Source organism: Camellia sinensis, chromosome 15 (assembly GCF_055761805.1).
Source record: "Camellia sinensis isolate YWXY chromosome 15, ASM5576180v1, whole genome shotgun sequence".
NCBI classification, from domain to species: Eukaryota; Viridiplantae; Streptophyta; class Magnoliopsida; order Ericales; family Theaceae; genus Camellia; species Camellia sinensis.
This window is the reverse complement of record NC_138975.1, coordinates 123,042,586-123,070,526: the sequence shown is the minus strand read 5'-3', so window position 1 is coordinate 123,070,526 and position 27,941 is coordinate 123,042,586. Positions and strand designations below refer to the sequence as shown.

The window sequence follows — 27,941 nt, the reverse complement described above, 5'->3', positions numbered from 1 at the left end:
AAGCCAGGAAAAAGGTTTGGAAATAGCAGTTCCCTTACTCGCTAAGCAAAGGTGAAACAAAACTCTCTCTCTCTCTCTCTCTCTCTCTAAAAGGGAAACCACAAGCTATCTCCCATGGAGTTGGGAACGAGGACACACTCATAAATCTTTCACTTTCAGTCCTCTCTCTCTCTCTCTCTCTCTCCTCCAACTTCACATTCCACCTGAATAATAATAATCTTTTGGTAAAGCACAATCTCTCTCTCTGTCTCATCATTTTCGATTTTTGGGCAGCTTTCCATTTCTTTTTCTTCTTTCGTTCTCTGAATAACTTTTTCACTCACTATCTTGAGTGCTCTTTTTCCCCTTTTTTTTCTTATTGGCTTCCACAAGCTAGGCATCCAATTTTTTTTAGCTTCTCTCTTTACTTCTTTAGTACTTCTTGGTTTAATTTGCATATGTTTTTGCTCATTTTTTAAAGTTTGTGCTGTTTTGTTTATGGGTTTTGGAATTTCCTTTATGGGTTTCCTCAGAAATTAAGGTTCACACAAGCTTTTGTCTCAAAAGTAGAAAAATCTTGGTGGGTAAAGTCTAGTGCACAGTGAGTTCAGTGTTTGGTAAGTTTGATTGAGATTTCGTTTCTACCTTGTAACTGAGTAAAATTGTAGAAGAGATAGGATTTCTTGCTTACTAGTTTGGTGATTTTGTATGTAATTTGTAGAATTGTGATTCTTTGTTACAATTAATGGAGTCTTGGAGCTATGTTTCTGAAGGGAAGGGTTTTGTATCTGATGAATCTATTTCTGCTACGGATGTGATTGGGAGAGGGAAAAATGGTTTGATGGGATGGGAATTGAAAACCCCATGTAGTTATGATAATAATATGGTAGTCACAACCAGTGAAGGCGGGATTGAGAATCAGGGGTTTGTGGAATTGGGTTTCCCGGAAACCATGAGAAAATCTAGGCCTCTGAATAACTCAGTTAAAGATGTTTCAGGTTGTAGATTTTTTGGTGAAGGAATGTGTACACCAATTACATCTACAACAAATGCATTTTCTGGGGAGGACGAATCGAGTTCAAAGTTTTCTAGCTCTGTTGTGGAATCAAACAGCCGCGATTCATCGCTCATTGATTTGAAATTGGGGAGGTTGGGTGATCACAGAGATCCCCAGAACTTCAAATCCTCTAAGGCAGCCCCTATGCTGTCTTCAGCGGAGTCGTCTACGCCTGCAAAGAGGGTCCGAGCGGGTACGAGTACTCACACGCCGTTTTGCCAGGTTTATGGTTGTAAGAAAGATTTGAGCTCCTCTAAGGACTACCACAAGAGGCACAAAGTTTGCGAGGTTCACTCAAAGACTGCCAAAGTTATTGTGAATGGCATTGAACAAAGGTTTTGTCAGCAATGTAGCAGGTTGATTTTTGTTTCCTTTTAAACGTTAACCTTTATGCGCCATTTATTTGCATCAATCAGTAGGAAAATCGAAGGAAAGTTTTGAATCTTATGATATCCAATCGTAGAACAACTTGTAGCTTTCAAACAATTCATTTCTATTCCATTTCTTCTTGGCAATCACTGTTTATGTTTGTTACGTCTTTGTTTCCCTATCTTTGGGAAGATCCCTTTTTAATTTCTGTTACGGGAAAGCTAATTATATGCCTTCAAACCAGATCTGTCGTTTCATGTTTTTTTAACAGTAGGTTCCTTATTTCATACATAAATCTAATACTTTGAGTATTACAATGTGTTATTAAATGAGACCCAAATGAAGAAATGGAAAGATAACGCATAAGAATATTCACACTCCACTTTTATCCAAACTCAACATTATTTTATCACAATATATTATTTGATTCATTCCTACCTATAACTTCTCTATCATGCATGGTTACGTTTTTTTTGCATTTTAACCATGTTGGTCTCAAGCTTGCTGGGTAAGAATGGCATAATTTGCATTGTGGACATAATATCTTTTAGCTTCTGATTTTGCAGGTTCCATTTGCTGGTTGAATTCGATGATGGTAAACGCAGCTGTCGTAAACGTCTTGCAGGCCACAACGAGCGTCGAAGGAAACCTCATGTTCACTCTGGAAGAACTGGGAGGTTATTTCCGTCATATATTGGTATTAACATACATTCCCTTCTTTTGCTTTCTCTACTTAATTAAAATCTGGGCAATCAAGTTAATTTGATTAAACCTGTTATCTCTTTTTTTTCTGTAATAATGCTAACATAATTCGTTGTTCAATCAAGTATACATTTTGGAAAATAATTTGTTACCTGTCTATTAATTATCTGGGGACCATCATTGTCCTCTCAAATTTTTGGGGAAAAAAAGTAATCTGGTCTTTCCAAAATGACAGGAAATTGACTGTGTTTCCGCTACGAAAGTATTAGGTCTTTTGAGTTCATTATGATGGTTATTGGATACATGAACCAAGATATGGTGGTAATACAATCAAATACAATTTTGTGTTTGTTTGGCCTTGCTTTGCGTATTTAATGCAATATTAACGCTTTGTGATATCAGAGTTGGAAAATTGAAAAAGAAATGAATTTTCCATATTCTATTACCCAAGAAAAGTAGTACAAACTTATAGATAGTTGGCACGTACCACACCATACACACTAATAAATTTTCTGAAACAATTTTGGACATTTTTCAGTGTAATTGATGCACCATGTGAAGGTCACTTTAATTCAAACCTGCAAGGAGGGGGGCCTTGAGTAATTGGGCCCTGATTGCAATGGCAGTTATACAAGGGAGTCATTTATGTGTTATGAGACAGTATTATCCGTATTTTTTTTCGTATTTTTTGTTTTTAACTAGGCAAGACAGGACAGTAGTTTTGGATGAAGTTTCTTCAACCTGTCATTCTTTTCATTCTTTCCGAAGTGTACCATCCGCCATGATAATTAAATATCTTGAATCAATGAAGTATCAGACACAATTTCTTTGGCCAGTTAAAGATACCAATACATCATATTTATAAAAGATGTCGAAGTGGTGAGGAGTTATCTATGTTAAAAGTAGATAATTCTGCAACAGAAATGAGGTTATTTAGCAATTATTTAGGTTACAAATACTATATCATAAAAAAAAAATTAAAAAAAGTTTTGTTACTTGAAACAAAAGAAAAAATGGTTTATTTTTCTATGAATTACTGAGAATTCTTTGAAAACCATTAATCAAAATATCACATTATTCTGTCTTTCCCATCTGGTTGGCATTTAAGGCTTTGTCGGGATGAATATTCAACTTAGGTTGCAGCTTTGAGACTATCAAACACTTGGAAACATCACACAACATATAGAGAGAGATGTAGGGTGCTTGCATGGCGATTCATCAAAATAACTTCCTTGAATGATTGAATCTATGAATATATTTGACTTCATTTTCTAAACAGCAGACTTTCCTTATTTTATTACATTTTCTCATTGATTTACTATATGTATGGAATCTATAGATAACAAAGTTACATCTAAATTACATAGACTGTGGCCCTCGTTTTTTTAAGTTGTATTGCTTTTATCTCCTTAGATTTGTTCTAATCTTTTCTGGCTTGCTTGCAGTATTTTTGGCCTCGTATATTATAACTCAAATATTTTTGGGAATTTGTTTTTCGAGATCTTCGCTTCCTATTCCTTCTGGGAACTACAGTTTTTAATGTTTTCATAACATTAAGCAGGTTCTGCAGGTAACAGGTTTCAGGGGAGTACACTAACAACATCATCTTTTATTTGCCAAGATATACTCCCCGGCAACATTCTGCATCCACAGAAATATGACACGAATGACTGGAACAGGCACATAAAAAATGAAGATGGAGCCGATTATTGTCCTCAATCAGAAATTCCCATCACAACAAATGGACATCTACATCCAAAATCGCCGTTCCCTTATGAGTTTGAGAAAAATTTCCCTTCTTTTCATGCCAATGGAGTTAATTCAGCACCAGGAAGAGACTTTAATGAGAACAGTAATCGAAACCCACTTGACCTGGGCGCCCCAAACTCTGGTTCAGGTTCTTTGATCCAGAACACTTCATTAGGAAATGAAGACTTTATTCTTTTTGATTCTGCATCAACCGTTCAAGGGTTATCAGGGATGTTGGCCCCTGGGCGTGCTCTCTCTCTTCTGTCATCTCAATCACAGAATTCTTCGAGTCATTCATCTGGAATTCCAATGACTCAACCCCCGAACGTGTCTGGAAGCCATGCGCATTACACTCAAGTCTCTGGAAAACTCTTCGGGATGAGCCCTCAGGCTTCAACAAGTGGAGTATCACATAAGTTTAATTCCACTGGCATGAATTCTGCAGAGGGGAATCAATTTGACCCCATGCTAATTTCGGATGACGGTGATGCTGTCAACTTCGCTGATGGGAATTTCCAAGGGTCACGATACATGGATGGCACGGACTGTCTTTCTTGTGATGATGGACCAACTGTTGATTTGCTTCAATTGTCATCACAGCTTCAGCGGGTGGAGCATGAAAGGCAATCTACACAGGTGAAGCATGAAGGTGATGCTTTCTGTGGTCTTAAGATTACTTAAGTGGTCGAGGAATCAGGTACATGAACACATATTTTATAAATTTTCATTTTAATATATTTCTAAGTTGACAAGGAAACGGCCAAAATAAATACTATATTCTTAGGTAAAATTTTAGCTTTGAGCTAAGAAGCATGGACATAGACATGAACACGCGAGATGACAAGACGACTTGGATACGCCGACACTGTCAATTTTCAAAAAATGTAGGATACGACATGTGAGAGACACGTATAAATATATAATTTTATATATTTATTATATGTTATATATATGAATATATCATTCAAAGATAATAAAGAATGCAATATAACAGTAATTCGTATAAATTTATATAGTTTTTGTTTTATTATTCTATCCTAAGTTGTTTTGTTTAAATTTATAATTAGTTTCACCTGTGTCTAATCTATAGACACGTGTGTTTAAATGATAAACACGTGTGTCCTTCAAGTGTCCGAACAGTATCCAGGTCTTTAAAATAAATTAAAAAATAGGACATGTTTTGAAGAGTGTCCGACACATATTGAGGAAATGTTCAAAGAGTGTCGGTGTCCGACACGGATACGTCACCTTCTTAGAAGTGTCCATGCTTCTTAGGTTTTAAGTGCTTTGTTGTCTCCTGAATCCTGCTATTGACACTTTGACGGATATTGAAGTTAAACTCTTTCTGCTTAATGATGTTGTTTGAGACTAAGTTACAGACATACTTAAAGTTCAATAAACTAATGTGTGGGTAGGGCTGCAAACGAGTCGAGCCGAGCTTTGCTGGGCTCGAGTTCGGCTCGTTTGTTAATCGAGGTTGATTTTTCAGCTCAAGCTCGAATTGAAGCCCGATAATGAAATTATTATTAGCGTGTTTTGCAATTTAAACCCCAGGGTTTTAATTACATCAATTTGAATCCAAAACTTTTACTTTTGTCACAATCTCAACCGTCCGTCTATCTCTGTTAGCTTGGTTGACGGAAGAAAATTTGTAGTACACATGTGGCACTTTTGCGTTGGCCCATTTACTCAATATAATAATAAATTTGAACTTTAACACATCATATCAATTCCACCATTTATTTGTCATACATTAAATCAAAGCCATTCATCATAAATTTACCACACTTGAGCACATTGTATCAAAACCCCTCTATATCTCTTTCTTATCAACCTCTTCTCTCTCTCTCTCTCTACAAACGCACTCAGTGCCTCACTCTGCCAGCGCCATCTCCGGCCGACGTTTGGAGGATGCACACATCCTCTTTCTCCTCCTTTGGGGATGCACACATCCATCTCAGTCCCACCTTTTGCTGCCGCTTTTCTCTCCTCTTACTACTTTACATGTATTGCAAAATATATATATATATATATATATATAATATAAAGATCTAGGGTTAAGGTTTTAGGAGTGGAAGAAGAAGAGCAGAAAGAGGAGATGGGGAGAAGAGGCGAGGGCGGCGGCGGTGGATGGCGGGAGAAGAGAAGGAGGAGGAGGGGCTACACCCCAACGAATCTCTCTTTTCTACAAAATAAAAAACGAACTCCCTTTAGAATTTGATGGGAAGCTGTAATGGTAGGTAGAGAAGAAAGAGAGAAGTAAATTGGTAGCTGCAGTCGGAAGGGAATTTTGTGAACCTCCAGCCAATGCCGTTGTTACTCTGTTCTTTTCTCATTTCGTCTATGGAGATTTGGGGGTTGGAGTGAGTGAGAAGCAAAATAAGAAGTGATTGTGGAGGTGACGCGATCGTTCGTTAATCTCGGTCAGCATTGTTGTCATTCTATTCTTTCATTTCTTTTCTTTTGTCGTGAATGGAGATTTTTGACGATCTAAGGCAAGGAGGAGTGATCTCCGATCATCCCTTCTAACGTTACTTGCTACTCCAAAACTCTCCCAAAGTGGCAAACCCTTTCTCCGGTGGCTTCTCTCCCTTGCTCTCTCACTCCGACATGACTCATACCCTTTCCGATCGGCCCAACCACTCCAGTGTTGTTCTCTCTCAATATATTGTATATATATATATATAAAATATATACAGTCAATAAGTAGTTGATTGACCAAAATACCCCAAGTTCGTTACTTATGGTTAACCCTAGGGTTCAAATTGATGCAATTAAAACCCTGGGGTTTAAATTGCAAAAGACGCTAAACCCTAGGGTTTTTTTTGTAATTTTCCCTTATTATTTATACATATTTTTTATATATTGTTTAATATATAAATAATATATTTATTTTATAATTTAAATAAAAATAAACAAACCGAGATTATTCGAGCTCGAGCTTGGCTCGTTTAAACGAGCATAAAAGTCTGGCTTGAGCTTGTTTATTTACTTAACGAACCAAGCCTAGCCGAGCCCTTAACGAGTTGAGCTTACGAACAGCTTGGTTCGTTTGCAGCGCTATGTGTGGGTCGTTTGGGATTGCTAAACATGGTTTTGCATTGGGTAAGACATGCATAAGTGTATGGATAATGGCTGTAGACTATGTCCTTGGCTCCGTTTGGTGTAGCTGTTAAAACAGATTATAGATTATAACTTAACAGATTATAGATTATGACTTTAATCAGAAACCGTTAATCTGCTTAGTGTAACTATTAGATTATAGATTTAAGTTGCTGAGTAGTATTTGTTAAATAAGCTGTGAAGTAGTTTTTTCAATTAACTTTTATTTTTTTGTTATTCACTACTTGTCCACATTTCTCATTAAAAAAAATAATAATAATAGTCTATAGTCTATTTGGGTCTTTTTCTATTTTTAAAAAAATAAAAAATAAAAAAATCTAAGAGTATAATCATAAATTAACATGTCCACAGCAGAAGTTGATAATCAGAAATAAGGGGTGAGCAACTTCTCAGAATCATCTTTTTTAAGTTAAAATAAGTTGTTAGAATCAGAAACCCTTCTCAGAATCATCTTTTTTGAGTTAAAATAAGTTGTTAGAATCAGAAACTATTTGAAATAAGTTTAACCAAACAGTCCGAAATAGCTTTTCGAAAGCTAGAAGCTATAAGTTGGCTCAAAAAAATCCAAACAAACACCCCGCTTGTCACACATATTGTTAGACGCAAGTACATTAATAGTATATGATAATTGAAGAAGGGAACAGATTCCTGTCATTTGTAGTTCCTACATAACATACACAATATATCCTTATTTACTTGTATATTTTAGGAGATGTAAGACCGCATTATTTGGGTGTTTGGGAAGTTGCTATTTTAGTAGGTTATTTTAGTTTTTGGCTATTTTAATAGGCTAAAATTTGTGTTTGAGAAGATGATTGGATTTTTTTGTAATTGGATATGATGTTTGTAAGAGAAAAAGTGAAATGATTATGGGTGACATTTTGTCTTATTAGCTATTTTAGTCTATTTCGTCTTTTTGTGGATTTTAGCCAAAAAATAGCCCAAAACCCACTTGCCAAACAAGGCTTATGTTCCTTGAAGAGTGTTTTGGCAGCCAAATGATCCATCAATGGTGGGGGTTTTCTGTTCGGGTTGCGACTTAGGGGAAGATACTTTCATACCATATTTTTGTTAGTTGGTTGTCTTTGTGCAAGTAAGATGGAGAATCCGTTGATCATCCTCTTGTTCATTGCCATCGGCTAGAATGCTTTGCGAGTTGATTTTGGAGTTGTTTGAGATACTCTGGGTCTTTCATAGGAGTGTGTGTGATCACATGTATAGTTAGACATGTGGTAGAGTCTATGTTACACGGACTCTTTGGAATTTCGAAGGTACCTGTGTCGACACGACATGACACGGGTACGGGTGTGGGATACAGCCGGGATACGGCTCCTTAGAAACGGATACGGCAGAAGAATCAAAAGAGAAGAGAGTAGAGAGAGAACCTGGCCTTCAACTTCAATCGGTTGCAGAGCATCGATCGATCTGGGAAGTTGATCGATCTGCAAAGTTGACTGATCTGCGAAGTTGATCGATCTGCGAAGTCGATGTACTGTGCTCCGTCGTCTTCCCCTTTGATCTCAATCTCGGACTCTCTTCGTCGCTTGATCTGCGAAGTCTCTTTGTCACTCTCTCTCTCTCTCTCTCTCTTTCTCTCTCTCTCTCTTTTCTTTTTTGATCAGTCTCTCTCTGACTTTTCTTTTTAATATAACTTGAATTATATATAATATAAATTATATTAATATAATATTATTTATTCAAAAAAATATTATATAATATAATATATCATAAATAACATAACTTTTATGTCTAAAATTAAAATAATTTATTTTATCATATATAATATAATTTATTTTATGTCTAAAATAATGTTTATAATTTTTATTTATTATTTATTTGTTATTTTTTTAATAAAATTTGTTATTCCTTAAACTTTTTAAACTCATCTTCATATAATAAATATATTTAAAAATAACTATTTAACGTATCTCCGTACCCGTATCCTAATTTGAATCCATATCCACGTATCCTTAATTTTTAATTTTAAAGTGTCCGACCCTTAGATACACACCCGTACCTGATACCGGCACCCGAGTCCGTGTAACGTAGGGTAGAGTTGGGAAGAGGAAAAAGGCCTGCTAACCTCCTTATATGTGATGTGGATTTTCGGGGGAGTGAAAATGTAAGACTTTTGAAAGTGTCAGGAAACTTCTCTTGAAGTGGAGAAATAGGCTTTTAGTTAAATAGGATATGTGAATCTCGAGGCTTGTTAGTTGATTGTGATTGTGGGATTTGTGCCGTACTAGTTATAGCGACCCCGGTCTTTTCTCTTTAAATTATTATATCCGGACTTAGGTTCTGTGGATCCTGTCATTACTTATTGGTTGTTGTTGTCCTTTAATCTCTTTGTATTTGAAGTATAGGTTGTGTTGGGCGGGTCTGTTACAGGTTGGTTGATTTTGGATGCCAATAGGTGATGCCCAGATTTTGGCCTTCACGCTCGAGCGGAAGTTTTAACGCTCGAGCGGTCCCTTCGTTGTTGCTTCTCCGCTCGAGCGGGAATCTTGACGCTCGAGCGTGATTTTCCATCCCCCAGTATTTTGCTCTGCAGTTCTTCCGCTCGAGCGGTAGTTTTTACGCTCGAGCGTGATCCCTTGTTTTTGCTCCTCCGCTCGAGCGGGGAGTTTGACGCTCGAGCGGGTACCAGCGCCTGCAAAACTTCTGGAAGGGTGCAAATGACGCTCGAGCGGCTTTCTTCACGCTCGAGCATGATTCTGTGTCTTACGCTCGAGCGGGGCTTTCTACGCTCGAGCGTAGAGTCGATTATATCAGTCCGTGATTTCACTTTTTGGATCACTTTTTGACCTACCTTTTCTTTCTTAACCTTTAAAAACCGCCATTTGAGAGTTTCTCTCTCTACTCTCACCTTTTCTCTAAGATTTGATCTATTTCTTGTGGTCTTCTACCCTAGTTCCTTTGGAAGAAAGGTAGAGCTTCGCGAGATCTTTCCTTTAATCTGAAAAAGAGAGGATTTGGAGCACTTTGGATTTTGGGTCATCATCTTCATCTTCTCTATTTTAGTTGTGATCTTCAAGGTAGGGATTTCCTACTCTATTTTATAAGCTTTGTTCTAAGTTTTGGTATTTTAAGATGTTGGGGTTACTTAGATAATTTTGGGAAAAACCCTAGTTGTATTTATTAATAAATTTGTAAAATTAATTTAAGGGAATTGGGGGAATTTGGTTAAATTCATGAAATTGATGAATTCATTGATTAAATGGTGTAGTTGGATGATTTAAATCACTCACCTATTGAATTGTTGATATATTTATTTCCAGTCTAGAAATAACTGTTTTGGGCTATCGGTGGAGGATAGTCGTGATTGTTGTAGACATTGCATGTGGATTAGGAATAACTGAAACTAATCACATTGGTTAAGTCATTAATTTTGACTATTGAATTAATACTGAAAATACGTGTATTGGTTGAGCATTGCATTTGCATATTGTGTGGGAGGAGATAGGGGATGTACTCCACGGTTTAGGGGAAGATAGGGGATGGACCTCTAAACCGGATTTTCGTTTGGGAGGAGATAGGGGATGGACTCCATTAGCACCATTTTTATGTGTGCTTATTATATTGAAGTGTTTTTACATGATTATTGATACAGCACTAAAATGTGTATCAAATGGGAAGTATGAAGTGTTTTGATATGAGCATGAGTCTCATTTGTTTTGTTGATATTGGAAGTAATGTGAATATGATATATAATTCACTGTTGTGAGTTTGGCCAGGTTCTGAGCCATGTTGATAATAATGGAAAGTGAAATGTGTCTTAGACATGTTTAATGATAAAATTGATTATCTTGGTTAACCATCTATTGAATGCTATGGCTTTATTCAATGCTTATATTTGGTTTAGTATTTTTCTACTGGGCTGTGGCTCACCCTTTATGGGAACATCATTTTCAGGTTCAGGTGATAAGCTACCTCCACGGACTTAGCCTGGAAGGATTTGATGTTTGGGATTTTGAAGACTTGTCTTTAGTTATAGGTTTTATTTTGTTATTTTGAGATTTCATGTAAACATTCAAGCCTAGGGCTTAACTTGTAAATGAGTTAGTACTCATCCTTTTTGTGTCCAAGTGTTAGCTTGGAAAGATGTAAGCCCTTAGGGCATTTATTTTTGATGTTGCAGGATGTTACATGTGATGTCTTTCAATAAGAATACTCTGATGACTAACTCAAATAATTCGTTTTCTTTTATAAATGCATGTTAATGTTATGGTTATTATGGGTTTATTTGAGGGCGTTACAACTTGGTATCAGAGCGTACCGGGTTTGAATACTTTGGGTACGTGGGACGTGATTAGTATCACATTGGGTTCGTCTCGTTGGATAGAGACTTAGTGTAATGTTATATGCTTATGTGTTAACATGTTTATGTGATTATATGGGTATGGAATGTAGTTTCTAGGATGTTGATTGGACCCTTGAGTTTCTAGTAGTCTTGTTGGAAAGGCACTTGATCACTGCTGCTTCCAACCGGAACTATAGTAACGCCTCGGGACTATTATTATCCAGGAATGAAATTCGTAGGTGCTTATGTGATTATGTGCTTACGTGGAATGAATTATTTTTGTCTAATGCATTAGGACGCGAGTGTTTAGTTTCGGCACATTTATTAATGTGCTAACGTCTTTGTTTGTTTCCTTTATTAGGATGTCAGGACGAGGACGAGGGCGAGGACGCGGTAGGCGTGGTAGGCCGGGTAGGCAGGAGGTACCGGTACCAGAGGAAATTCCGGCAGTTCATGAGGGAATTGGCCAGGCCAATGTGGCCGAGCCAGTAGGCCAGCAGGCTATGGGCGCTTTAGCCCGAGAGATAGCAGGGGCATTCAGGGAGTCAGTAGGCATTCTTAGGGCTGAGAATCAAGCCCAAGTTGTTGTTGCGGATGCAGGACCTTCCTTTCTGAAGAGGGAGTTCTTCCGGTCTAATCCGGATGAATTTGTGGGTGATCCTAAAGAGCCGCTTAAGGCAGATGAATGGCTCGAACAGACAACGAAGACGTTTGAGATGCTTGGCATCGAAGACGAGGGGTTGAAGGTGACCTTGGCATCATTCCAGTTGAAGGGGGATGCGGGTCAGTGGTGGAAGTTCACTAAGGGGCGTATAGGAGGTACATGGGAGGCTTTTGTGAATGCTTTCCAGGAGAAGTTCTTATCTCCAGCAGTTAGGGAGAAGCTGAGAGACCAGTTCTGCCAGCTTAAGCAGTCGAGTTCTTCAGTGGCCGAGTTTGAGGCTGCATTTACTAGTTTGTCCAGGTTTGCACCTGAATTGGTGGCGTCTGAGGAACGCCGTTGTATTGAGTTTGAGAGGAAGTTGAGGCGTGGCCTCAAGCTGAGAGTTGGGGGAACTATGATTCGGGATTATGGGCGTTTGGTTGATGCTGCAGCCCACATGGAAATCATGATGCAGGAGGAGGAGGAAGGACAGAAGGGCTCCAAGAGGAGTCAGGATGGTCAGAGTGATGGTAGGAGACAGAAGGGCTTTAATCCCCAACAGTCTCAGAGTAGCTTTTCTAGATCGACTTTTCCTATGCCGAGTGCTAGTTCGGGGAAAGGCAGTCAAGGAGACATTACCTGCTTCAAGTGTGGCCAGCTGGGCCACAAGTCTCCAGTTTGTCCTCAGAGGGGAGGAGTGCAGAGAGCAGCATCATCTGCGGCTCGATCTCAGAGCCAGAGTCAGGGTAGAGGCCAGCCACTCTCGTGTTATCAGTGTGGTCAGCCAGGGCATATGAAGAGGTATTGCCCACAGTTGGGTGGCACACCTGGTGCATCTGGTTTGAGGCAGATTCAGGGTCAACAGCCAGCTCAGTCGGGTCAGGCCTCGAGGGCCAATCAGGGGGCTTCATCGTCTCAGTCGGTGCAGCAATCTTATGCTCCTAGGGGTGAGCAGGTTGATCAGAGGTCATCTGGGCGCGTGTATGCTGTTACCGCGCAGGATCTTGTACCGGCTCCATCTGTTGTGAGAGGTACTTTCTTGTTTTGCAACTCGGTTGCTAATGTTTTGATTGATACGGGTGCATCTCATTCCTTTGTGTCTGCTGCATTTGCATCTGTTTTGGAGTTGGAGTTAGCACAGTTAGCATCTCCTATTTGTGTAGTGTCGCCTCTTGGGGGTGAATTGATTTTGAAACACGGTGTTAGGGGTTGTGATATAGAGGTTGATTACCATAGAATCCCATTTTCCTTTGTAGTTATGCCTATGAGAGGTTTCGATGTTATTTTGGGTATGGACTGGTTATCGTCATACCGGGCAGTTATTGATTGCTACCGCCAGAGAGTCACTTGTTGTACCGTGAATGGTGAGTGTTTTCATTTTCTGGGGGACCGTGTTGGTAATGTTTTGCCACCGGGGTATGTTCCACGAGGACGGAGTGAGCTTAGTGGTCTACTTGCTAACCTCTCGATTAGTGAGGACGGTGAGACTCAGATTGTGTTGCCAAGGGTGGTGTGTGAGTACTCGGACGTTTTTCCCGAGGATCTTGTTGGTTTGCCACCGCATCGAGAGATTGAATTCTCTATTGACTTAGTGCCCGGCACGGCGCCGATTTCTATGGCACCTTATCGTTTTGCCCCAGCTGAGTTAGTTGAGTTGAAGATCCAACTCCAGGAGTTGCTAGATAAAGGCTTTATACGTCCTAGTGTTTCGCCTTGGGGAGCACCGGCCCTCTTTGTTAAAAAGAAAGGTGGTGCTTTGAGACTTTGTATAGATTACCGGAAATTGAATCGGGCTACGGTTAAGAATAAGTATCCTATGCCTCGTATAGATGATCTGTTTGACCAGTTGAAGGGTTCCCGTTGTTTCTCTAAGATAGACTTGAGATCGGGTTACCACCAGTTGAGGGTCAGAGAAGAGGATATTCCGAAGACGGCATTCCGTACGCGGTATGGCCATTATGAGTTTTTGGTGATGCCATTCGGGCTCACCAATGCACCGGCAGTTTTTATGGATTTGATGAACCGGATATTCCGGGAATTTCTAGATCGTTTTGTAGTCGTCTTCGTGGACGACATCCTTATCTATTCACCTTCAGAGGAAGAGCACGAGGAACACTTGAGGGTGGTGCTTGATTTACTTAGAGCCCATCAGCTTTATGCTAAGTTTGGGAAGTGTGAGTTCTGGCTAGAGGAGGTAAAGTTCTTAGGCCATGTAGTTTCTAGGGAAGGGGTGTCTGTTGATACATCCAAGACAGAGACAGTGCAAGATTGGGTACAGCCTAAGAGTGTGTTTGAGATCCGCAGTTTTCTGGGATTAGCTGGGTATTATCGCCGGTTTGTAAGAGATTTCTCCAGATTAGCTTCGCCTTTGACTAGTTTGACTCGGAAGGGAGTCAAATTTGTTTGGAGTGAGACTTGTGAAAAGTCGTTCCAGGAGTTGAAAGTTAGACTGACCACTGCTCCAGTCTTGATTATTCCGGAGAGAGGGTTGGGTTATGCAGTCTATTGTGACGCCTCACGAGAGGGTCTTGGTTGTGTGTTGATGCAAGAGGGGAAAGTGGTTGCCTATGGCTCACGTCAGTTAAAAGTTCACGAGAAGAATTACCCTACGCATGATTTAGAGTTAGCAGCTGTGATATTTGCCTTGAAGATTTGGAGACATTATCTTTACGGTGAGAGGTTCGAGGTATTCTCGGATCATAAGAGTCTGAAATATCTGTTCACACAGAAAGACTTGAACTTGAGGCAGAGGAGGTGGATGGAATTTATTGAGGATTATGACTTTGAATTGCATTATCATCCGGGAAAGGCCAATGTGGTGGCCGACGCCCTTAGCAGGAAACCTGTTGGTGACATAGCTAGTATAGCCATCCGAGAGTGGGAGATGTTAGGTGCACTTGGAGAGTTTGATTTGCTTCTGGGCGAATCCGTCGAGGCTGCGGCCTTGTTTTCTGTTGTTGCGCAACCTACACTTGTGATTCGAGTGTTAGAGGCTCAGAGGGGCGACCTTGAGGTAGAATCCCTCCGTGAGAAGATTTCTGGTGGGAAGGTTGAGAAAGGTTTGACGGTGTATCCCGACCTGAGTGTGAGATACCGAGACCGTCTGTTTGTGCCGGAGTCTCATCGAGAGGAGGTACTCCGAGAGTTTCATCATTCACGCCTTGCGGTGCATCCGGGAGGTACTAAGATGTATCGGGATTTGGGTCGCCAGTTTTGGTGGCGGGGTATGAAGAGAGATGTGGCAGCTTTCGTGTCTAAGTGCCTTACTTGTCAGCAAGTGAAGGCCGAACATCAGAGGCCAGCGGGTTTGTTGCAACCCTTGCCTATTGCCAAGTGGAAGTGGGAGCATGTCACTATGGACTTCGTTGTAGGTCTTCCGAGGACTCAGCGGGGCAGTGATGCTATTTGGGTGGTTGTAGACCGGTTGACTAAGTCGGCGCACTTCATTCCTATGCGTGTTAGAGATTCAGTAGATCATCTTGCCGACTTGTATATTCGGGACATAGTGAGGTTGCACGGGGTTCCAGTGACGATCGTCTCCGATAGGGACTCTCGTTTTACTGCCAGATTATGGCAGAGCTTGCAGAGCGCCTTAGGTACTAAGTTGACCTTTAGCACAGCTTATCATCCTCAGACTGATGGGCAGTCCGAGCGTACTATTCAGATCCTTGAAGATATGCTTCGGGGTTGTGTTCTTGACTTTAGCGGGTCATGGGAGAGGCACTTGCCATTAGTGGAGTTTGCCTACAACAACAGCTTCCAGTCTAGTATCGGTATGGCACCGTTTGAGGCCTTATACGGCCGACCGTGTAGGTCTCCTGTTTGTTGGGCCGAGGTGGGTGATGCACCTCTGTTGGGTCCGGAGTTAGTGAGGGAAACGACGGAGAAGGTTGAGCTTATCCGTAAGAGGCTTGTTACAGCCCAGAGTCGTCAGAAATCTTATGCCGACCGTAGGAGGAGACCTTTGGTGTTTGAGGTGAGTGATCATGTCTTTTTGAAGATATCACCAAGACGGGGATTGATGAGGTTTGGGAAGAGCGGGAAGTTGTCCCCTCGATTCATTGGTCCTTTTGAGATCCTTGAGAGGATTGGCGAGACTGCTTATCGTTTAGCTTTGCCGCCGCAGTTGTCCGGAGTACATGACGTGTTTCATGTGAGTATGCTTCGGAAGTATGAGCCGGATCCATCACATGTATTGGATTGGACCGATTTAGTAGTTGATGAGGATGTCTCGTATGAGGAGAGACCGGTTAGGGTCTTGGATAAGCGGGATCAAGTCTTGCAAGGCAAGACCATTCCTTTAGTGAAAGTTTTGTGGAAACATCACGGGGTGGAGGAAGCCACATGGGAACGTGAGTTGGAAGTCCGCGAGAAATATCCGGACATGTTTATTGATTTGTAATCTTGTAGTTAGATTTTGTAATATTGTCGAACTTTAAAGCTTTTTATATATGTCTTAAGCTGTAAAACATTTAGAATGTTTTGGTTAACGGAAATATTTTGGAACTTGCCTCGAAATGGAAGTTTAATGGAACATTGTATATATTGAATATATTGAAAATTGTTGAAATTGAAAGAAAATTGCATAGTGTTAATGCAGGTTGAAATATATTTGTTAAGAGATGGAATGGCCGGTATTGGGTCAAGTTGTTTATTAGTGAGTTATCATATGGTTGGAATTTGAGAAAAACTTGTTTTCGAAACCTTGTGCTTAATTTCGGGGACGAAATTCTTTTAAGGAGGGGAGGTTATAGCGACCCCGGTCTTTTCTCTTTAAATTATTGTATCCGGACTTAGGTTCTGTGGATCCTGTCATTACTTATTGGTTGTTGTTGTCCTTTAATCTCTTTGTATTTGAAGTATAGGTTGTGTTGGGCGGGTCTGTTACAGGTTGGTTGATTTTGGATGCCAATAGGTGATGCCCAGATTTTGGCCTTCACGCTCGAGCGGAAGTTTTAACGCTCGAGCGGTCCCTTCGTTGTTGCTTCTCCGCTCGAGCGGGAATCTTGACGCTCGAGCGTGATTTTCCATCCCCCAGTATTTTGCTCTGCAGTTCTTCCGCTCGAGCGGTAGTTTTTACGCTCGAGCGTGATCCCTTGTTTTTGCTCCTCCGCTCGAGCGGGGAGTTTGACGCTCGAGCGGGTACCAGCGCCTGCAAAACTTCTGGAAGGGTGCAAATGACGCTCGAGCGGCTTTCTTCACGCTCGAGCATGATTCTGTGTCTTACGCTCGAGCGGGGCTTTCTACGCTCGAGCGTAGAGTCGATTATATCAGTCCGTGATTTCACTTTTTGGATCACTTTTTGACCTACCTTTTCTTTCTTAACCTTTAAAAACCGCCATTTGAGAGTTTCTCTCTCTACTCTCACCTTTTCTCTAAGATTTGATCTATTCCTTGTGGTCTTCTACCCTAGTTCCTTTGGAAGAAAGGTAGAGCTTCGCGAGATCTTTCCTTTAATCTGAAAAAGAGAGGATTTGGAGCACTTTGGATTTTGGGTCATCATCTTCATCTTCTCTATTTTAGTTGTGATCTTCAAGGTAGGGATTTCCTACTCTATTTTATAAGCTTTGTTCTAAGTTTTGGTATTTTAAGATGTTGGGGTTACTTAGATAATTTTGGGAAAAACCCTAGTTGTATTTATTAATAAATTTGTAAAATTAATTTAAGGGAATTGGGGGAATTTGGTTAAATTCATGAAATTGATGAATTCATTGATTAAATGGTGTAGTTGGATGATTTAAATCACTCACCTATTGAATTGTTGATATATTTATTTCCAGTCTAGAAATAACTGTTTTGGGCTATCGGTGGAGGATAGTCGTGATTGTTGTAGACATTGCATGTGGATTAGGAATAACTGAAACTAATCACATTGGTTAAGTCATTAATTTTGACTATTGAATTAATACTGAAAATACGTGTATTGGTTGAGCATTGCATTTGCATATTGTGTGGGAGGAGATAGGGGATGTACTCCACGGTTTAGGGGAAGATAGGGGATGGACCTCTAAACCGGATTTTCGTTTGGGAGGAGATAGGGGATGGACTCCATTAGCACCATTTTTATGTGTGCTTATTATATTGAAGTGTTTTTACATGATTATTGATACAGCACTAAAATGTGTATCAAATGGGAAGTATGAAGTGTTTTGATATGAGCATGAGTCTCATTTGTTTTGTTGATATTGGAAGTAATGTGAATATGATATATAATTCACTGTTGTGAGTTTGGCCAGGTTCTGAGCCATGTTGATAATAATGGAAAGTGAAATGTGTCTTAGACATGTTTAATGATAAAATTGATTATCTTGGTTAACCATCTATTGAATGCTATGGCTTTATTCAATGCTTATATTTGGTTTAGTATTTTTCTACTGGGCTGTGGCTCACCCTTTATGGGAACATCATTTTCAGGTTCAGGTGATAAGCTACCTCCACGGACTTAGCCTGGAAGGATTTGATGTTTGGGATTTTGAAGACTTGTCTTTAGTTATAGGTTTTATTTTGTTATTTTGAGATTTCATGTAAACATTCAAGCCTAGGGCTTAACTTGTAAATGAGTTAGTACTCATCCTTTTTGTGTCCAAGTGTTAGCTTGGAAAGATGTAAGCCCTTAGGGCATTTATTTTTGATGTTGCAGGATGTTACATGTGATGTCTTTCAATAAGAATACTCTGATGACTAACTCAAATAATTCGTTTTCTTTTATAAATGCATGTTAATGTTATGGTTATTATGGGTTTATTTGAGGGCGTTACAACTTGGTATCAGAGCGTACCGGGTTTGAATACTTTGGGTACGTGGGACGTGATTAGTATCACATTGGGTTCGTCTCGTTGGATAGAGACTTAGTGTAATGTTATATGCTTATGTGTTAACATGTTTATGTGATTATATGGGTATGGAATGTAGTTTCTAGGATGTTGATTGGACCCTTGAGTTTCTAGTAGTCTTGTTGGAAAGGCACTTGATCACTGCTGCTTCCAACCGGAACTATAGTAACGCCTCGGGACTATTATTATCCAGGAATGAAATTCGTAGGTGCTTATGTGATTATGTGCTTACGTGGAATGAATTATTTTTGTCTAATGCATTAGGACGCGAGTGTTTAGTTTCGGCACATTTATTAATGTGCTAACGTCTTTGTTTGTTTCCTTTATTAGGATGTCAGGACGAGGACGAGGGCGAGGACGCGGTAGGCGTGGTAGGCCGGGTAGGCAGGAGGTACCGGTACCAGAGGAAATTCCGGCAGTTCATGAGGGAATTGGCCAGGCCAATGTGGCCGAGCCAGTAGGCCAGCAGGCTATGGGCGCTTTAGCCCGAGAGATAGCAGGGGCATTCAGGGAGTCAGTAGGCATTCTTAGGGCTGAGAATCAAGCCCAAGTTGTTGTTGCGGATGCAGGACCTTCCTTTCTGAAGAGGGAGTTCTTCCGGTCTAATCCGGATGAATTTGTGGGTGATCCTAAAGAGCCGCTTAAGGCAGATGAATGGCTCGAACAGACAACGAAGACGTTTGAGATGCTTGGCATCGAAGACGAGGGGTTGAAGGTGACCTTGGCATCATTCCAGTTGAAGGGGGATGCGGGTCAGTGGTGGAAGTTCACTAAGGGGCGTATAGGAGGTACATGGGAGGCTTTTGTGAATGCTTTCCAGGAGAAGTTCTTATCTCCAGCAGTTAGGGAGAAGCTGAGAGACCAGTTCTGCCAGCTTAAGCAGTCGAGTTCTTCAGTGGCCGAGTTTGAGGCTGCATTTACTAGTTTGTCCAGGTTTGCACCTGAATTGGTGGCGTCTGAGGAACGCCGTTGTATTGAGTTTGAGAGGAAGTTGAGGCGTGGCCTCAAGCTGAGAGTTGGGGGAACTATGATTCGGGATTATGGGCGTTTGGTTGATGCTGCAGCCCACATGGAAATCATGATGCAGGAGGAGGAGGAAGGACAGAAGGGCTCCAAGAGGAGTCAGGATGGTCAGAGTGATGGTAGGAGACAGAAGGGCTTTAATCCCCAACAGTCTCAGAGTAGCTTTTCTAGATCGACTTTTCCTATGCCGAGTGCTAGTTCGGGGAAAGGCAGTCAAGGAGACATTACCTGCTTCAAGTGTGGCCAGCTGGGCCACAAGTCTCCAGTTTGTCCTCAGAGGGGAGGAGTGCAGAGAGCAGCATCATCTGCGGCTCGATCTCAGAGCCAGAGTCAGGGTAGAGGCCAGCCACTCTCGTGTTATCAGTGTGGTCAGCCAGGGCATATGAAGAGGTATTGCCCACAGTTGGGTGGCACACCTGGTGCATCTGGTTTGAGGCAGATTCAGGGTCAACAGCCAGCTCAGTCGGGTCAGGCCTCGAGGGCCAATCAGGGGGCTTCATCGTCTCAGTCGGTGCAGCAATCTTATGCTCCTAGGGGTGAGCAGGTTGATCAGAGGTCATCTGGGCGCGTGTATGCTGTTACCGCGCAGGATCTTGTACCGGCTCCATCTGTTGTGAGAGGTACTTTCTTGTTTTGCAACTCGGTTGCTAATGTTTTGATTGATACGGGTGCATCTCATTCCTTTGTGTCTGCTGCATTTGCATCTGTTTTGGAGTTGGAGTTAGCACAGTTAGCATCTCCTATTTGTGTAGTGTCGCCTCTTGGGGGTGAATTGATTTTGAAACACGGTGTTAGGGGTTGTGATATAGAGGTTGATTACCATAGAATCCCATTTTCCTTTGTAGTTATGCCTATGAGAGGTTTCGATGTTATTTTGGGTATGGACTGGTTATCGTCATACCGGGCAGTTATTGATTGCTACCGCCAGAGAGTCACTTGTTGTACCGTGAATGGTGAGTGTTTTCATTTTCTGGGGGACCGTGTTGGTAATGTTTTGCCACCGGGGTATGTTCCACGAGGACGGAGTGAGCTTAGTGGTCTACTTGCTAACCTCTCGATTAGTGAGGACGGTGAGACTCAGATTGTGTTGCCAAGGGTGGTGTGTGAGTACTCGGACGTTTTTCCCGAGGATCTTGTTGGTTTGCCACCGCATCGAGAGATTGAATTCTCTATTGACTTAGTGCCCGGCACGGCGCCGATTTCTATGGCACCTTATCGTTTTGCCCCAGCTGAGTTAGTTGAGTTGAAGATCCAACTCCAGGAGTTGCTAGATAAAGGCTTTATACGTCCTAGTGTTTCGCCTTGGGGAGCACCGGCCCTCTTTGTTAAAAAGAAAGGTGGTGCTTTGAGACTTTGTATAGATTACCGGAAATTGAATCGGGCTACGGTTAAGAATAAGTATCCTATGCCTCGTATAGATGATCTGTTTGACCAGTTGAAGGGTTCCCGTTGTTTCTCTAAGATAGACTTGAGATCGGGTTACCACCAGTTGAGGGTCAGAGAAGAGGATATTCCGAAGACGGCATTCCGTACGCGGTATGGCCATTATGAGTTTTTGGTGATGCCATTCGGGCTCACCAATGCACCGGCAGTTTTTATGGATTTGATGAACCGGATATTCCGGGAATTTCTAGATCGTTTTGTAGTCGTCTTCGTGGACGACATCCTTATCTATTCACCTTCAGAGGAAGAGCACGAGGAACACTTGAGGGTGGTGCTTGATTTACTTAGAGCCCATCAGCTTTATGCTAAGTTTGGGAAGTGTGAGTTCTGGCTAGAGGAGGTAAAGTTCTTAGGCCATGTAGTTTCTAGGGAAGGGGTGTCTGTTGATACATCCAAGACAGAGACAGTGCAAGATTGGGTACAGCCTAAGAGTGTGTTTGAGATCCGCAGTTTTCTGGGATTAGCTGGGTATTATCGCCGGTTTGTAAGAGATTTCTCCAGATTAGCTTCGCCTTTGACTAGTTTGACTCGGAAGGGAGTCAAATTTGTTTGGAGTGAGACTTGTGAAAAGTCGTTCCAGGAGTTGAAAGTTAGACTGACCACTGCTCCAGTCTTGATTATTCCGGAGAGAGGGTTGGGTTATGCAGTCTATTGTGACGCCTCACGAGAGGGTCTTGGTTGTGTGTTGATGCAAGAGGGGAAAGTGGTTGCCTATGGCTCACGTCAGTTAAAAGTTCACGAGAAGAATTACCCTACGCATGATTTAGAGTTAGCAGCTGTGATATTTGCCTTGAAGATTTGGAGACATTATCTTTACGGTGAGAGGTTCGAGGTATTCTCGGATCATAAGAGTCTGAAATATCTGTTCACACAGAAAGACTTGAACTTGAGGCAGAGGAGGTGGATGGAATTTATTGAGGATTATGACTTTGAATTGCATTATCATCCGGGAAAGGCCAATGTGGTGGCCGACGCCCTTAGCAGGAAACCTGTTGGTGACATAGCTAGTATAGCCATCCGAGAGTGGGAGATGTTAGGTGCACTTGGAGAGTTTGATTTGCTTCTGGGCGAATCCGTCGAGGCTGCGGCCTTGTTTTCTGTTGTTGCGCAACCTACACTTGTGATTCGAGTGTTAGAGGCTCAGAGGGGCGACCTTGAGGTAGAATCCCTCCGTGAGAAGATTTCTGGTGGGAAGGTTGAGAAAGGTTTGACGGTGTATCCCGACCTGAGTGTGAGATACCGAGACCGTCTGTTTGTGCCGGAGTCTCATCGAGAGGAGGTACTCCGAGAGTTTCATCATTCACGCCTTGCGGTGCATCCGGGAGGTACTAAGATGTATCGGGATTTGGGTCGCCAGTTTTGGTGGCGGGGTATGAAGAGAGATGTGGCAGCTTTCGTGTCTAAGTGCCTTACTTGTCAGCAAGTGAAGGCCGAACATCAGAGGCCAGCGGGTTTGTTGCAACCCTTGCCTATTGCCAAGTGGAAGTGGGAGCATGTCACTATGGACTTCGTTGTAGGTCTTCCGAGGACTCAGCGGGGCAGTGATGCTATTTGGGTGGTTGTAGACCGGTTGACTAAGTCGGCGCACTTCATTCCTATGCGTGTTAGAGATTCAGTAGATCATCTTGCCGACTTGTATATTCGGGACATAGTGAGGTTGCACGGGGTTCCAGTGACGATCGTCTCCGATAGGGACTCTCGTTTTACTGCCAGATTATGGCAGAGCTTGCAGAGCGCCTTAGGTACTAAGTTGACCTTTAGCACAGCTTATCATCCTCAGACTGATGGGCAGTCCGAGCGTACTATTCAGATCCTTGAAGATATGCTTCGGGGTTGTGTTCTTGACTTTAGCGGGTCATGGGAGAGGCACTTGCCATTAGTGGAGTTTGCCTACAACAACAGCTTCCAGTCTAGTATCGGTATGGCACCGTTTGAGGCCTTATACGGCCGACCGTGTAGGTCTCCTGTTTGTTGGGCCGAGGTGGGTGATGCACCTCTGTTGGGTCCGGAGTTAGTGAGGGAAACGACGGAGAAGGTTGAGCTTATCCGTAAGAGGCTTGTTACAGCCCAGAGTCGTCAGAAATCTTATGCCGACCGTAGGAGGAGACCTTTGGTGTTTGAGGTGAGTGATCATGTCTTTTTGAAGATATCACCAAGACGGGGATTGATGAGGTTTGGGAAGAGCGGGAAGTTGTCCCCTCGATTCATTGGTCCTTTTGAGATCCTTGAGAGGATTGGCGAGACTGCTTATCGTTTAGCTTTGCCGCCGCAGTTGTCCGGAGTACATGACGTGTTTCATGTGAGTATGCTTCGGAAGTATGAGCCGGATCCATCACATGTATTGGATTGGACCGATTTAGTAGTTGATGAGGATGTCTCGTATGAGGAGAGACCGGTTAGGGTCTTGGATAAGCGGGATCAAGTCTTGCGAGGCAAGACCATTCCTTTAGTGAAAGTTTTGTGGAAACATCACGGGGTGGAGGAAGCCACATGGGAACGTGAGTTGGAAGTCCGCGAGAAATATCCGGACATGTTTATTGATTTGTAATCTTGTAGTTAGATTTTGTAATATTGTCGAACTTTAAAGCTTTTTATATATGTCTTAAGCTGTAAAACATTTAGAATGTTTTGGTTAACGGAAATATTTTGGAACTTGCCTCGAAATGGAAGTTTAATGGAACATTGTATATATTGAATATATTGAAAATTGTTGAAATTGAAAGAAAATTGCATAGTGTTAATGCAGGTTGAAATATATTTGTTAAGAGATGGAATGGCCGGTATTGGGTCAAGTTGTTTATTAGTGAGTTATCATATGGTTGGAATTTGAGAAAAACTTGTTTTCGAAACCTTGTGCTTAATTTCGGGGACGAAATTCTTTTAAGGAGGGGAGGTTATAGCGACCCCGGTCTTTTCTCTTTAAATTATTGTATCCGGACTTAGGTTCTGTGGATCCTGTCATTACTTATTGGTTGTTGTTGTCCTTTAATCTCTTTGTATTTGAAGTATAGGTTGTGTTGGGCGGGTCTGTTACAGGTTGGTTGATTTTGGATGCCAATAGGTGATGCCCAGATTTTGGCCTTCACGCTCGAGCGGAAGTTTTAACGCTCGAGCGGTCCCTTCGTTGTTGCTTCTCCGCTCGAGCGGGAATCTTGACGCTCGAGCGTGATTTTCCATCCCCCAGTATTTTGCTCTGCAGTTCTTCCGCTCGAGCGGTAGTTTTTACGCTCGAGCGTGATCCCTTGTTTTTGCTCCTCCGCTCGAGCGGGGAGTTTGACGCTCGAGCGGGTACCAGCGCCTGCAAAACTTCTGGAAGGGTGCAAATGACGCTCGAGCGGCTTTCTTCACGCTCGAGCATGATTCTGTGTCTTACGCTCGAGCGGGGCTTTCTACGCTCGAGCGTAGAGTCGATTATATCAGTCCGTGATTTCACTTTTTGGATCACTTTTTGACCTACCTTTTCTTTCTTAACCTTTAAAAACCGCCATTTGAGAGTTTCTCTCTCTACTCTCACCTTTTCTCTAAGATTTGATCTATTTCTTGTGGTCTTCTACCCTAGTTCCTTTGGAAGAAAGGTAGAGCTTCGCGAGATCTTTCCTTTAATCTGAAAAAGAGAGGATTTGGAGCACTTTGGATTTTGGGTCATCATCTTCATCTTCTCTATTTTAGTTGTGATCTTCAAGGTAGGGATTTCCTACTCTATTTTATAAGCTTTGTTCTAAGTTTTGGTATTTTAAGATGTTGGGGTTACTTAGATAATTTTGGGAAAAACCCTAGTTGTATTTATTAATAAATTTGTAAAATTAATTTAAGGGAATTGGGGGAATTTGGTTAAATTCATGAAATTGATGAATTCATTGATTAAATGGTGTAGTTGGATGATTTAAATCACTCACCTATTGAATTGTTGATATATTTATTTCCAGTCTAGAAATAACTGTTTTGGGCTATCGGTGGAGGATAGTCGTGATTGTTGTAGACATTGCATGTGGATTAGGAATAACTGAAACTAATCACATTGGTTAAGTCATTAATTTTGACTATTGAATTAATACTGAAAATACGTGTATTGGTTGAGCATTGCATTTGCATATTGTGTGGGAGGAGATAGGGGATGTACTCCACGGTTTAGGGGAAGATAGGGGATGGACCTCTAAACCGGATTTTCGTTTGGGAGGAGATAGGGGATGGACTCCATTAGCACCATTTTTATGTGTGCTTATTATATTGAAGTGTTTTTACATGATTATTGATACAGCACTAAAATGTGTATCAAATGGGAAGTATGAAGTGTTTTGATATGAGCATGAGTCTCATTTGTTTTGTTGATATTGGAAGTAATGTGAATATGATATATAATTCACTGTTGTGAGTTTGGCCAGGTTCTGAGCCATGTTGATAATAATGGAAAGTGAAATGTGTCTTAGACATGTTTAATGATAAAATTGATTATCTTGGTTAACCATCTATTGAATGCTATGGCTTTATTCAATGCTTATATTTGGTTTAGTATTTTTCTACTGGGCTGTGGCTCACCCTTTATGGGAACATCATTTTCAGGTTCAGGTGATAAGCTACCTCCACGGACTTAGCCTGGAAGGATTTGATGTTTGGGATTTTGAAGACTTGTCTTTAGTTATAGGTTTTATTTTGTTATTTTGAGATTTCATGTAAACATTCAAGCCTAGGGCTTAACTTGTAAATGAGTTAGTACTCATCCTTTTTGTGTCCAAGTGTTAGCTTGGAAAGATGTAAGCCCTTAGGGCATTTATTTTTGATGTTGCAGGATGTTACATGTGATGTCTTTCAATAAGAATACTCTGATGACTAACTCAAATGATTCGTTTTCTTTTATAAATGCATGTTAATGTTATGGTTATTATGGGTTTATTTGAGGGCGTTACACTAGTGGAGAAGCAAGGTAGAAGAGTTCAAAGAAATCGGACAGATTGGAAGATTGGACTATAGAACTGCTTTGGGCTTGAGTAGGGAGGATCTTGGTCTAAATCTTGTACTTGATTTGGTTAATGAGTGGAAAAGGTTTTACCTTCTAGTGGGAAAGGTTTTCCCACTATGAATCCTTTGGCTCATGTGTGTGAATGCTTGCGTGAACTCTCTATCTCACTGAGTGCGTTAATTGATTTTAGATTTTAACATCTTCAATCATAAAGTATTACAATCAATGTCCCTTGAGATTAAAGTGTTTTATTTCTAAAACCAGTAAACCACAAAAACATTTTTGACATCAACACCACCCCTTCTAGCTCTTCTTAGATTATAACAGTTAGAAAATTCAAAAAATATACCTTTTTTTAAAAATAAAATATAGTTTTAAATTTGATTTCTTTTGATTTTCTAAATATTTTGTAGTAGTATTAGAAGCTTCAATAAAATTTATGTTTGTAGTAAGCGATATTGATATAGGGGATTTTTACAATTGAATTTCTTGATCTACCATTGGTTGCTACACCTTAGTTGCCACTGTTCACACTGAGTACATGTAATTTTTATTAATCGATAAAGTCTCTCTTCTTTTTCTTTGTCTTTTTCTTTTTTTTTTTTTTTTTTCTTTTTTTATATCAACAAATTATCAAACAAGTTTTGCTCTTTGAAACCCATTGGAAAAGAATGGTATAAAACAATTTCTGTGGCTTCATTTCCTTCAGAATTACCTACAAATTGATGTGTTCCACGTTAGCTAACCAACATGGTTAGTAATTTGCCAAGAGCCCTAGTACACCTCATTCATTTGAAGTATTTCTTGTCATCGGATTGTTGGGTTTGTACTTTGTTGTATGTTTGTGATAATGTGTTATTGGATTTTATTTTTCTACATAGTTGAATGTCCAGTCTGATGTTAGTCTCAAGATATCTCACCCAAGTGAGTCTTAAAATCACCATGACTCCAAAAGTTAGGCCCTCTTGGTGTGTGTGTGTGTGTGGGTTTGGACTTCTTTGACCCTTATGTGAATGTGTTTGTGTAATTCCTTTTGTTAAAAACAAGAAGAAAAAAGAAAAATTTATAAAATACATAATCAAGTAACTGTTTTACATGTTTGCTAGCTAGTAGAGCATTGGGTGTTTCTTCTGGCTTCCAATTGCTTTTTTGTTTTCTTCTCCATCGTCTTTGGTTTTCCTTCCGTCCTCCATTTTATATACCCGACAACTAATGAATACAGCCTATATCAGTGAACAAAACAACACTTTGTGTAACCCTAGTATTCTAAATCTGTTTTATCCTAAAGATTAACTGACACTGCTTGTATTGAGACAGGGTGAGTCGCTGACAGAATCGTAGCATGCAGTGTTGAGAAAACTATATGAAGCCTTTCCAAGCATGAAGAAACTATGGCATCTATTTTGCCTTTTTCACCCACTGCTAACAATCTCGGTACTCTACTGGATTCTGTACAAACCGGGAAGTTAGTTACTCCGTTTCTTAGCATGAATAACTGGTATTCATGTTCACTTGTATATAAATTTAATGCTCTCTGATATGCCAAGATCTTTTTGTTCTTGGCTACTACTTTGTAAACTTGATCAAACAAATTTCACAATCAAGCTTATCTGTTATCAGGATTTGTATCTCAGTGATTAGCATAAACTACCTCGAAACAGTTGTGCCACTTTGCTAGGGAAAGTTGCTATTGAAGAATCATTTTTAATATTGGTATTTAGGCTCTTTTGTGTTCTCTGCTTGTACATAGCTCTTAATAGAGC

The 27,941-nt window shown here is 40.9% G+C and overlaps 1 protein-coding gene across 7 annotated transcripts; it reads left to right on the top strand.

The window, feature by feature from the left end:
- Window positions 1-27,888, top strand: LOC114292977 (uncharacterized). Of its 7 annotated transcripts, none has more exons than XM_082909528.1 (6): window positions 1-224; window positions 513-596; window positions 701-1,392; window positions 1,972-2,102; window positions 3,678-4,553; window positions 27,496-27,888. In XM_082909528.1, the coding sequence occupies exons 3-5, from the start codon at window positions 725-727 to the stop codon at window positions 4,535-4,537; spliced, it is 1,659 nt and encodes a 552-aa protein (XP_082765654.1). In that variant the 5' UTR covers window positions 1-224; window positions 513-596; window positions 701-724; the 3' UTR covers window positions 4,538-4,553; window positions 27,496-27,888. The 7 variants fall into 7 exon arrangements, with proteins under 7 accessions (XP_082765654.1, XP_028092787.1, XP_028092788.1 ...); XM_028236986.2 differs by having other exon boundaries at window positions 26-224; window positions 3,669-4,553; XM_028236987.2 differs by lacking the exon at window positions 513-596 and having other exon boundaries at window positions 32-224; window positions 3,669-4,553.
- Window positions 27,889-27,941: the final 53 nt, after the last annotated feature.

Bases quoted from the DNA above. Each gene is read 5' to 3' on its own strand.
- LOC114292977 (XM_028236986.2), top strand. From the start codon at position 725: ATGGAGTCTTGGAGCTATGTTTCTGAAGGGAAGGGTTTTGTATCTGAT. The intron at 1,393-1,971 runs GTTGATTTTTGT...CTGATTTTGCAG, and splicing joins TTTTGTCAGCAATGTAGCAG to GTTCCATTTGCTGGTTGAAT. The intron at 2,103-3,668 runs GTATTAACATAC...AACATTAAGCAG, and splicing joins GTTATTTCCGTCATATATTG to GTTCTGCAGGTAACAGGTTT.